The 12,670-nt window shown below is 44.9% G+C and overlaps 2 protein-coding genes across 4 annotated transcripts in view; one reads left to right on the forward strand and one right to left on the reverse strand.

The window, feature by feature from the left end:
* Positions 1–807: 807 nt before the first annotated feature.
* On the forward strand, positions 808–5,396 carry MRPL16 (mitochondrial ribosomal protein L16). Its single transcript, XM_064576368.1, has 4 exons — positions 808–966; positions 1,274–1,339; positions 3,307–3,455; positions 4,691–5,396. Exons 1-4 carry the CDS (start codon positions 912–914, stop codon positions 5,174–5,176), a joined length of 756 nt encoding a protein of 251 aa, XP_064432438.1. The 5' UTR covers positions 808–911; the 3' UTR covers positions 5,177–5,396.
* Positions 5,397–8,689: 3,293 nt separating this feature from the next.
* STX3 (syntaxin 3) overlaps positions 8,690–12,670 on the reverse strand; it is a 45,059-nt gene continuing 41,078 nt past the window's right edge. Inside the window, exons 11-12 of one of the 3 annotated variants that reach the window (XR_010406854.1) lie at positions 11,070–12,163; positions 8,690–10,497 (exon numbers count right to left, since the gene is read on the reverse strand). The gene's annotated coding sequence lies outside the window, so the exon portion shown is untranslated. The other 2 variants (XM_064576371.1, XM_064576372.1) reach the window with 2 other exon arrangements.

A 12,670-nucleotide genomic window follows, 5' to 3' on the forward strand; every position in this document is an offset into this window, starting at 1 on the left:
GTGCCTAACACAGTGGACAGAGAAAGTTCTCCCAGTAGCTTTGCAAGCATTACAGGTTTTATTTGTTGCCATTTATGAAATTAATCTCTGGGGAAAGACCACGCACAGATTTAGCGTGATTTAAATACAACAGACATCGGTCTCAGTTTGTTAATCCCATTTGTGTCCTAGAAGCTTGGGGAAAGATCCTCTCTCATTCTAAATATTAAAACGTTTCAGACCGATAAAAATAACCTTCCCAACATCCTCCCAGAAGAGTCGTGCATTATTTTAACTTGATAATCAAGTTTTGACACAGCCCCGTCCCTGGGGTCCCTGGAGTGACACAGACTCAAATTCTGATCTCACCGTTTTCCTGCTGTGTGACCCTGGGTAAGTTAAATCCTTTGACCCTCGGTATGTTATCTGCAAATGGGTGTCACGACTTCCTTATCCCCTGAACTCCTTACAGGACCACACGCAGCGACGAGGTACTGAACGCCTAACATACTGCAAGCCCACTAAAGCTCAAACAATGGTCAATCAGTGGGCTTTTCCTAATGTCTCTGAGCCGCCCCCTAGAGAAGCGGCGTAAAGCAGTGATCTGTGACCCACGACCCGCTCAGGGAAGCCGGGCTTTCTCAACACGGCGCTCAGCGTGGGAGAGCGCAGAAATCCCCACCCGCCTGCCCGCATCCAGGGAGCGGGCGAGCGACCCCGGCGTGCACGGAGACGTCCAGAAGCCTGACGCGGCGCTGGGCGTGGCTAGCACACGCCGGCGCGGGAACGCAGGCGACGCGCCCCGGTTTCCTCCGCTTCCGCCGGGACTCTCTGGGGAACGGACCCTTGCGAACGCAACTTCCGGCCCAGCCAGGTGCGGGGAGTCGCCGCGTTCGCCTTGGGGATCCCGTGGCGGCCGGACTCGCGTGGCCATGTGGCGGCTGCTGGCTCGAGCCGGAGCGCCGCTCCTTAGAGCGCGGCTGTCAGGTCAGGAGGCCCTCGGTCCCTCAGAAGACGTCCCCAGCCCGAGTGCGGCGCCTAGGCGGCTCCGCCGACCGTTGCCGCAGAGCGGAGTAGGGGCCGCGCTCCCTCGCCGCGGTTACTCGTGCGGGGGGTCGACGCCCGGAGACCCCTGCTGGCTTCCTTGGGGTGGGGCTTGGTGCTGGGCCTGTGAGCCCATTTAGCGGAACCCGCGGCCCACCATCAAGGCACTCCGTCAGGACTGACTGTGGTCTGGGTCGTGCCAGGGCCAGGTCTTACCGCTTTCGGATTTCAATGTGATTTGCCTTTGTAGATTCTTGGGCCGTCCCGCCCGCCAGTGCTGGCCTAAAGACGCTGCTCCCGGTGCCGACTTTTGAGGGTGAGAACTCTTGTCACTTTCGTGTTTGCCTTTTCTCTGATGGGACCTGGAAGACGGTAGGCGAGTTCTTCTGCTTCCTCTTCTCCGTTCACTCGCTCAGTAAATATGTATCGGGGGCATGCTGTATGCCACGAAGTGCTGTGAACGGTCGGGATATAGCAGAGGACGAGAGGCCCACAAAGGTCCCTGCTGTTACGGAGCAACTGTGTAATGGGGTATCTCCCCTATGGCCTCCCACTGTATGGCCCTGGTCCACCCCGAGCCAGGGCTCATTGCCATCAAATTTGAACTTCTGATGTTCTCCCTAAAGGATGTTACATGTATGCAGTCATATAACTATATGTGAAAAGCATTCACTTGTTAAGTGTAAACGTTAAGATAGATCACAGTTTTGTAAATATAATTTACCATGTCTTTAATATATTGGAAATCTTAAAAAAGAAACAAAAACAAGCAAACAGAAAATACGGAAGTGTTCTTGACCTCAGAGGGTTTTATCTTCTACAAATAATTGTGAAACTACTGAATGCTCTGGAAGTACATACGGATTTGGAGGTGAGAGACAGCATCACTAAATTTCTCTATAACTGCTTATAGAAACTGGAGGAGAGGGATGCCTTGGGTGGCTCAGTCGGTTAAGGGGCTGCTTAGGCTCAGGTCATGATCCCGGGGTCATGGGATCGAGTCCCACATCCGGCTCCCTGCCCAGCGGGGAGCCTACCTCTCCCTCTGCCTGCCACTCCCCCTGCTTGTGCGCACTCTCGCAAATAAATAAAATCTTTAAAAAAAAAAAAAAAAGTGGAGGAGAGCAGGTGGAAGTTTCTTTTTTTTTTTTTTTTTATTCTTATGCAGGTGGCAGTTTCTATAAGCCTGTTAGCCAGTTGATAATTTGGTATTTCCTGAAGACTCCTGTTTTATATTTGACTCCATGATAAAGCCATGCCTTTTTTACCATAGACATGTTTAAATGACTTAGAAGTTAATTTTTTCCCCAGTTTGTCGGAATGTCCGACATGAAAAAGATGTACCGTGTCTGGCGTGCATTTCAATCCACCCGCCCTCAACATAGTAAGCTGTTGCACATTGTGGGAAATGCACAGGTGCCAGCATGAAAAGCCCCTGTAGAAATACACCATAGATCAAAGGATTCCTAGGTTGTAGGTTTCCTAACAAGAATGTGGCAGAGCAGAACTTAGGTATTTTCATGGACAATGTGGTGTTCTTTCCACCACGTCTATTAACATCCAGAGAGGCTGTGTAGTATTTGAAAAAAAAAAAAAAGTCATACTGTCTGGCTTTGCTGTTTTCACTGGATGGCTTAGACCAGATTATAAAACGTCTCTAGGCCTCGGGTTCCTCTTTTATAAAATGGAGATTTAAAATGGTACCTGCCTAATGTTCTGTTTCTTGAGCAGGGTGACCATTAATGTGGGTGTGTTTATGCATTCACTTTGTGATAATTCCCTGACCTGTACATTTTTTATTTGGCCCTTTGATTATGTGTGTTAAACTTTAAGAAGGTCAACATTTTTAAAAAGGGAAGCCTTAAAAAATTATCAGGGTTATAAAGTTGTTTTAAAGATTGAGATACTGCACATCAAGCCTTCAGCTCAATGTCTAGCACTTAGTAAACATTGGGGGAAAAAAAAGTTAGTGTTATCTGTGACAGTCTTAATCTCTGTACATTCCCAGATGGTCTCTTTTCTAGTGCTAGGCAGAGAGCATTTCCTTTGAAGGTTATATTATCTTCAAAGGTTCAGAAACCTTTCCATTAATACTCATCATAACCCAGAGATTCCAGTGTCAATAAAAAAGCATCCGCAGGGACAACCTAATGTACTTTTAAAAGTACTTTTCAGTGGTAACTTTAAGATTTCCACTTGATTGATATAAATCTTTCTAGGAAGAAAATGGATCCTTTGAGATGTGTGGTTTTATTTCTTCTTGGTTGTCTGTGCTCCTTTTAGATGTCTCCATTCCTGAAAAGCCCAAGCTTAGATTTGTTGAAAGGGTACCACTCATGCCAAAAGTGAGAAGGGAACCTAAGAACTTGAGTGACATCCGGGGACCTTCTACTGAAGCTACTGAGTTCACAGAAGGCGGTTTTGCAATCTTGGTAAGTGAGTTGTCAAGCAGCTACAGGATGGAAGCCAGGACTAGCAAAATCTCATGCCCTTGGAGTTCATTCTCGTCCTCCACGGGTTTTATTGAACTGCCGCCATTTGCTGTTTAAAGGGATGTGCACTACCCAGTAGACATTTGAGTTGTGTGTCTTTCTTTTTCATGTCAAGTGAAAATAATGTAAAAACAGGAGAAGGAAGGCTACCTAATTGGCCCCTATAATCAGACTATGAAATCTGCTCAGGCCTCTGGTGAAAATAAAACTATCCATGACTTAGGATGTGAGACAGCGGTTTCCTTCCTAGAGTAGCTTCCCCGGAGGCTTGATGTCAGTAGCTGCACAAGTGGGTGTGGACTAGGATTGATTTCCCATCAGGCAGCCAGAGCGATATTTTACAGTCCTTCCCCACGGGCTGCTGATCCGCCCCTGGCAGCCTCTCACAACCTCATACCCACACCCTGTCCCTCACTCTACTCCAGCCACTCTGGCTTTGGCTCACACTCACCAAGCCATTCCTCTGCCTTTAACTGTTGTGTTTTCCCTTGACTAGTTCATGCCATTGTCATCTCAGCTTTAAATATCACCTCCTCGTAGACGAAGCATGAGAGACTATGGACTCTGAAAAACAAACTGAGGGTTCTACAGGGGAGGGGGTGGAGGGATGGGTTAGCCTGGTGATGGGTATTAAAGAGGGCACGTTCTGCATGGAACACTGGGTGCTACATGCAAACAATGAATCATGGAACACTACATCAAAAATTAATGATGTAGGATTAACATAATAAAAAAAATAATTAAAAATAAATAAATAAATATATATCACCTTCTCGGGATGCCTGGCTGGCTGGCTCATTTGGTTAAGCGTCTGCCTTCAAGTCAGGTCATGATCCCAGGGTCCTGGGATCGAGCCCTGCATAGGGCTCCCTGCTCAGTGGGGCGCTTGCTTATCCCTCTGCCTGTTGCTTCCCCTGCTTGTGCTCTCTCTCTCGCTCACTGTCTCTCTGACAAATAAAATCTTTTAAGTAAGTACCACCTCCTCAAAAAGGCCTTCCCTGGTTATCCATTGAAACGGGTCCACCTTGTTTTCATTTATTACTGTACCCTAGGCTTTTCCTCCATGGTACACAGTAGAATTTTTTATGTATATCATTGAAGCTAAGTTACTATAAAAGAGTGCATAAAAGATAACTAAGTCCCCACGTATTTCTAATTCTTCCATCCACTTTTAGGCACTGGGTGGTGGTTACCTCCATTGGGGCCATTTTGAAATGATGCGCCTGACAATCAACCGCTCTATGGACCCCAAGAACATGTTTGCTTTATGGAGAGTACCAGCCCCTTTCAAGCCCATCACCCGCAAGGGTATGGGACAGCGCATGGGGGGAGGCAAAGGTGCCATTGATCACTACGTGACTCCTGTGAAGGCTGGCCGTCTCATAGTAGAGGTGGGTGGGCGTTGTGAATTCAAAGAGGTACAAGGTTTCCTGGACCAGGTTGCCCACAAGTTGCCCTTCCCAGCAAAGGCCGTGAGCCGTGAGACTCTTGAGAAGATGCGGAAAGATCAGGAGGAACGGGAACAGAACAACCAAAACCCCTGGACCTTTGAGCGCATAGCCACTGCCAACATGCTTGGGATACGGAAATTCCTGAGCCCATATGACTTGACCCAGAAGGGGCAGTACTGGGGCAAGTTCTATATGCCTGAACGTGTGTAGTGAGAATGGGAGACATAAATGTACAAAGGCTACCAAGAGAGAGAATCTACATTTTTATTCCCCTCAGCCTACCCTTACAGTCTTTGGGTGGCTCTGAGATCTAACCAAGGAGCAGTATATGAGTAAATTATTTCTGAGAAATTGTAGAATATCTGTTGATTTTTTTTTAAGTGCATTATATTTATATCAAATAAAGTATGAGTATCACCTCAGGATATAACTTTTCATTGGTCATTCCTAATCCTTAAATGATTATGAAGCTGGCTTCACTGACTGTTAGGGGGTCCAGTTCTCCCCAGCTGTAAGATGAATGTCTTCAGGGCTGAAACAAATGCTTCCATCTCCCACCTCTGGTATAAGTTGGATTTAATATCTGCACGGGTTTCCCTGCTGTCAAAGTCTGCTTCACATTTGCTTTTGCCAAAGAGCTACAGTAGTACCTGTTTTTCTCAAACTGAAAGAAATCTGAAGAAGATTTTCGCTTTTACAAAATGGTAGTTCTTCACTGTACATCATTTCAGTTTAGGAACGCTCTACTTTTGGACAGTGGGAGAATTCTGTACCTTCTTTAGTACAGGAGCTAGTTGATATCTTTACTAGTTACAAACTTTTTGGAAAGCAAAAAAATAGCAGTACATACATTAATTGATTGAGCAGATATTTATTTATGTCCAGCTACCCATCTCAATCTCGGAAGGCAAAGGGGGACGTTGGACGATACAGTAAGGAACATACCATTGCCTTTTAACACGAGGAACTTCGATAAAGGTTGTTGTCTGGCCTTTCCTAGGTCTGAAATTCTCTGAGGAGGGTGAGTGTTTGGCTCTACCTTTGCTTCCCTGCAGGTTCTAGGACGGTGCAGTGTGCCACACAGCACTCAACTAGTTACTGTTGGATGAATAAAGGCCCCATGTGTTCCAGATCCCCATGGTTCCACCTTCCTGTCTGTCTTTAACAAGATTCATCTCTTCCAGAGCTAGCCAGCAGTTTTCTACCCCCTATAAAACTGAAAGAAATACAAATGGATAGAAATAGTAAACCATTTGCTTTTGCAAGTGGGTAGAAAACAGCACACTGACTTGAAATGTCAGCTTTTTTTCTTAATCCCACTTTTGGCTAAGGTCAAGTGTAGTATCTGTTCTTACCAGTTTAATCCCACTTTCTTAAAAAGATGTCCCACAAAGAAAGTAATCTACTTTCAAAAGTACAAATATATCTAAACAGTTACACGGTCCTCAAGAGTTGTACATGGTGGTTCTTAATGTATTTTTAGTGAAGCTCTTGTAATATAATTACTAGATTGCATTAGAACACATCTGAACCTTGAATTGGGGCCATTGTTTGGGACAGTTTTATACACACATTGTTGGCCAACAAAATCAGGTTCAGGTAGCACCACAAACCATGTAAGAAACCATGGGAGTGGTAGCCACCTGTCACCTCTCTGACCTGACCTCATCTCTGCTACGGTTCACGAGTATGGTGCTGATGACTGTTGGGAGTTCAGTTGCGGTATAAACCTGTTTCTTTTGTTTGGGACCCACACCGGGTTACTGAACCACAATCCTGGGGCCAGCCAATCTTTGCAGAGTGAGAGACTGTCCACTCCATCACCACCCATAAAAAAGAACTTTGTATGTCACAGTAAAGGGAGGCCTGTCCTATTTTTGCATAAGTGAATCAGCCCCTTCCCAGGTATTTGCACACAGCCTCTGATACTAACAAACCCATTTACTACTGATGCTTTAATAGGTTTCAGAGTAAAACCCATGGACTCAACCGTTAGCAGAAATCAGAGCTTAATTAACAGGTAATTAAGTCAACTGATACTTGAACATTCGTAAGTGGCAGGCACTGTGCTAAGCATTGGGGACGCTGCTGTGAGCAAGACCTGCATGGCGCCTATGGTTAGACCATCTTCACTTTAGACTATTAGACCCTGAAGAAGGAAGTAGATGGGAGGGCTGGTCAAAGATGAGACCTAGAAGAACCTGAAGAGCAGACGTAACAAAGGCCTGGTGTTGATCAAAGAGAAAATGAAGTGCTGATGAGCTGGGTGTGCTCCAGTACCTGCCTGGCTCTGTTTTATTTCCTGGACAGGCACGTATTCTCCAGCCCACAGCCCCTCCTGGACACCATCTTGCCAGCCAGCCTCATGTTGCTGTGCAAACTGTTCCTTCAGCCCCGCCCCCACCCAATTCTGTACTGTCCTAAGTCTACCTTTGCATAACTTTCAATAGGTGGTTGATGGACACCCTGTGTCATAGGTTTCATAATGGAAAGAGGAGTAGCTGTTGAGGAATCTGCAGTGGAGAAGTGATGGCACCACAGAAGTGAAAGAAGGATGAAAAATGCCGACCGAGGCTCTGTTGGGGAGGACTGCAGGAGAGAACGGAGGGGGAAGAAAATCACAGGTTATACAACAGGATGTCCGAAGCCAGGATCACCAAGCCCTTCCGCTGCAGTGGCAAAGAGTCTACTCAGCGAGTCTGCACTAACTAGCCTGAACCCTCAAAGAGAGGAAATTAATTTACTCTGGATTTACTGGCTGGCTCTCTTCTCCTAAGGAGTTCGGGGTGCTTCCAATGCAAGAACTAATTCTTTCTCCTTTAGCCATTCCCAGACACCACTGCCCAAATTTTGCTGCAGGAAATCAACATCCTACAAAGCATTCTAAACAGAGCATTCTGCTACCAGCCCTGGTTATGGAACGGACTGCCACCTGCCTTCCCCATCTACTGCCAACTCATTATTAACACATTTTTCTCTCTATGAAAACTTTTTCCTTAGTTCTCTCCAGCCTTTATCTATTCTACCACCTAATCCCACCCAAATCTGGGGAACCCAGCTACAAACAACAAATGCCCTAAGGATATAAAAGTAAGTGAAAGTACCTCCCACCCTCCCCACAGCTGGCTCACCTTTTTCAGGCAAATATGCCCCCAATGGTAGAAGCTAAGATGATCGCAAGGATAATACAGCAGATCATGATCATGATCTTCTTCTGCTCGTCCAGACAAGGAAAGAAAAAGCATGTGAGAAGCAGCATCACTGTGCAGAGTTGCAAGGGAAGGAAGACAAAAGTGGATCCAGACATGGAGGAAGATGTGAAGGGAAAGGGAGATGGATCTGGCTTCTAGAACCCAAGATGTGAATAGAAGTGTAGCTTTCAGGCAAGAGATTCAAAATTAGATCAACAGCGATCTCTGAGGGTGTTTAGTATGTTGTTCTGCTTTCTGGATCCCATCACATGAGAGTTATCCCCCTCCTCTCCTAGAGCTAGGTACCCATGATGAATGAACCAAATTCCTGGTAGGAGTACCTTAAACCTGAAACTCAAATATAGTTACAATGTATTCTTTGAGAGTTAAAGCATTTTCAGAAATTAGAACTTTTGATCCATCTGGTCTGGAACATGGTTGAAAGGATTTTAACACTTTTCTGAAACCTAAAGAAAAACCACCACATGGTGGCACCCAACCACTATTTTGCAGGGAAATAGAGCCAGAACTGTTTCACAATCAATATAAAGTAATTTATTTTTAAATTATCAATAAAATAATCAAGTTTACATTTAAAAAATACAAATGACAAAAAAACCCTTCACTTGTATTCCAAACTAAGCCCCAGGGCTCAACAAAGACCTGTGATTAGAGCTTGTCTTCCCTTGTTGCTGGAGCCTGTCCACTGTCCTGACTTCATAGCCATGGGTAAGAAGGCATCCCCTTGGCTCTGTCTGAGTGCTGAGCAATGATGAAGTACATAGCCTTTGCAAAGGAAGCCAAGGGGTAGTCCCTGGATTAGGTGCTCACCCTATCCTAGAAAGTTAAAGCTAAACTATACATCAGGGAGACTGGCAGAGAATCTCAGGGGGTCAGCATAGTCACTACACTTGAAATCATTTCCAGGCTGTTGCTTCCTACATGACAAGAATTGGGGGAGACAAAGAACCTGTCAAGCTCATTAACCTGGTAGCAATACCAGCTACTCAGTAGTCCCCGGTCTCCCCCAGCTGACTCAGCCCTGGAGACGGGATCATCCTAAAGGCCACGGGAATGATCTCAAATTGCTCTGGGATGTTCTCAGGACAAGCCTCACCTATGCAGCAGTGGGGTGAGGTGCCAAAACTTGTCACACCTTCTGTCTGCTAAGCAGAAAAACTTAAGGGGGTCAACTTAGTCCTCACCCCAAAGATCTATGATTGTCCCAGTACTCACCAAAAAACAAGGTTTCTCGATGACACCAGAAGATCACATTTCTACTATGATTCATTTGCAGATAAGCAAATGTCTCTTACCTAATTTTTAGCCTGTTGGTTTGTCTGTTTGTTTGTTTCGAGATTATAATATTCTCCATTTCTAGTTTCCTACTTCCTGAGTGACACGGGCAAATATATACATACGTCTCACACACATGATTATAAAAATACATCTGGAATATATGAAATGAGTGACTGAATACTCGCACCAATCTGAGCATTTCCAGAGCCTGAGACTCAAGCACCTTGTCCCTGGCCCAATTTTAAGTGCCTGGTTATTTTTCACCTCAAGGCAATGGCTTCACAAAGCATCACTCCAATGGAGAACAGCCAGTTTCCAAGAGTCAGAGAGGGAAACAAATATCTTATACCCTCAGCCTTTACAAATGGTAACCTAGGACAATCGTATCATGCTGGTGCCTCCTTGAGTAAACATGAGAGAATACAACATAAAGATTGAAGTTGGCCACCAAGCTGAACATACTAAGAGCTTAATTTAAAATTGAACTTCAAACAAGTCAGCTTCTAAGACCAAAATGACATCTGCCAGTTCCACATATTTTCAAGACATAGGGAAAACAAACTGTGAGGACCAAGACCCTGCCAAGTAGAAGGCTCAAGCCAAGCCTTATTGTTGCCACACTTGGAAGAATCCTTTGTGTTGTTAATGATAACCCCCTACAAAATACACTGCAATTTCTGGAAGGAGAATACTCCATGAGGTAGAAAATACAGCACCTTGGGAAGGTTTCAAATGGGCTTTCCAAGGTGCAAGGCATAATTTGACACATTCAGAGGGAACAAAGAGAAGCTGGGTTGGTTCGTACTGTCTGGGAGAGAAGGCACTTCAGAGTTGGTGGGGCAGGAGCAGGTTTTGAGGAGAACTCAGGGTTGCATCAGGTAGATTAGCTTCCTCCTGGGCTAAATTGTTTGCTGGGTCAGGTCCAAGGACGGTTACAAGGAAACAAAGGAACAGGTCGCACTCTCTCACAGGAAGGCCATTCAAACTCTGTTCCCGTCTGAAGACAAGGGTGGCCACACCAGGCTGGAGTGAAATCAGGTTCTAAGAGAGGCAGGGGAAGGAGGAGCTGATCAGTACACAGGATGATGGTGGAGAGCAACATTAACACTCAGTCACAAACCTAGAAGGTGGAGACGGAAGACCAGACATCACTGCAAAAAGGAGAGCAATGGAGAAGTCAACAGTAAACCTGAGAAATCCTGTAGACAAACCCAAGACAGGACCCAGAAATAAATATCCTGTTGTGAAAGAAACAAAAAGCCATATTAAAAATAAATCCCTGGGCTTTTTATAATCCTTCACACAGGCTGTCACATTCCCGTGGAAGGACTTGCCAGGGGGTGGCACAGTCGATCCACAAAAGCTACCCGTTCTCTCTACAGGGCCCCCATCAGCACTTTTCAAATACAAGTTCCAGAACTTGAATCTTCTCCGTTACTCTCCTACTCCGCACTTCTCTCACACAGTGAAAAGAATAAAGAAAAGTTCAGGGGTCATCATGGCTGCTCCATCTTAAGTGCTGGGTAGGCTCGGGCAAGTTTCTTAACTTTACTGTGCTTCCGAAGAGTTTCCCATCTGAAAATGCGGACAATGTTACTATCCTAGAACAGTACCTGGCACACAACTGGGGAGTCAAAGGAAGGCTGTCTTCCCTCCCTCCTGTTCAGAGACCTCTTGCCCTCAGGCCACATGGGGGGGGGGTGGTCCAGACCTAAAAGCAGCAACCAGTCCCGACTTTATGAAATACACTACAGTAAACAGCCCAACACTACTCAGGGATGACACAGCATTTTGGAGATCAGGTAAGTCAACTAAAAACAATACATTAATTAGTCTCCTCATTTAAAAAAGGAATTCATTTACATTCTCAAGAAGAAGTTGATGTTTAGTGCTATAAATATCTAACTTCGAGACCCTCTGGTCACATGGGAGGAGGAAGAAGGAAGAAGAGGCACACGGAAGCAAAAATGAAGAGAAGAATCAGGTCTGGTTACCAACATGGAAGTATGTGTCAAGTATTAAAGACATTGGTATCTATTACCTCAGCAACCAGACTTCTTTGAATTCAGAAGAGAAAACAGCAATGAGAAAAATAGAGGTTAGTCATACTGTTTGTTACAGTAACACAGTAATCACAAAACTCTAACTTTGGGGAAGTATTAAATAATTGAGAGTATATTCACAATCTTGTGTTGAAAATTAGATTTACAAAGACATTTCAGTGATGTGGAATGATGCATAGGATTTTTGAACTGGGTCTAAAACCATCGATAATGTAGTCTGAAGTCTGTGAAACCATGTCTGAGTGTGTGAACATGCCACAAGGTTATCAGCAATAACATTAAAAATTAATTCTGTTCACCTTTTCTGTGTTTTATATGTTTTTGTTATATGACATCCTATATTTTATTCAGAAAAGTAACACCTAAGAAGTCATAAAAGTGTTAACAGTGCCAATAATTAGATCATTCCCGTCGTGCTGCTACTATGCACATGAAGCCCTGACAGATTTAAAGAAATTAACAGCCTAAATTTTAAACTTACTCTCCTCCAAGGTTCTCTGGACTTGGTAGACAATGATAAATGGCTACCTGGTTTTACAAAGAGAAGCTAAGATGTAGGAAAGAACTCTCCTAGGCCCACCATCAGCTGTGTGTTCAAACTTGGCCCTGTGACGTAACATCTCTTTAAGCCTGAGTGTCTTCGTCTGTAAAATATGATAAACAACAGCACCTACCTCAAGAAGGTGTTGTGGGGATTCGAGGACATGTGTATGAGGTGTTCAATACACGGTCTGGCACAACTCAACACTCAAAAATGTTAACTGCTGTATCATTCAAGATCCAACCCGTCAGCCACAAACAAAACCCCACCACCCCAAACCCCAATCCAAAGCTTTGTTTACACTAAAAAGGGAATGGAAAGCAAAGCCCAAACATCCATGAAAGTCAGCAAGAATTCAGAAGATGAACCCCAGACTCAGGACACAGATTGTACCCAATTAGGAGCATGCTTCCCGAGCAAAAGGAGCAAAAATGTGGTGCTCAGGTGTGCCAGGACAGGTGGCAACATACAGTGTAAGACAAAGAGCTGGGACAGAGTCCCCGGGAGAGGAACCAATGGGAGCCCGGCCCAGAAGAGAACTTCCCCTGGCACCAGAAGCCCAGAAGAGTATTTTAAGGAGATGAAAGAAGGCACAGGTGATAGAAAGTCT

This window comes from Mirounga angustirostris, unplaced genomic scaffold, assembly GCF_029215605.1.
Source record: "Mirounga angustirostris isolate CCGP_5_RB_7025 unplaced genomic scaffold, mMirAng1.0.hap1 SCAF_13, whole genome shotgun sequence".
NCBI classification, from domain to species: Eukaryota; Metazoa; Chordata; class Mammalia; order Carnivora; family Phocidae; genus Mirounga; species Mirounga angustirostris.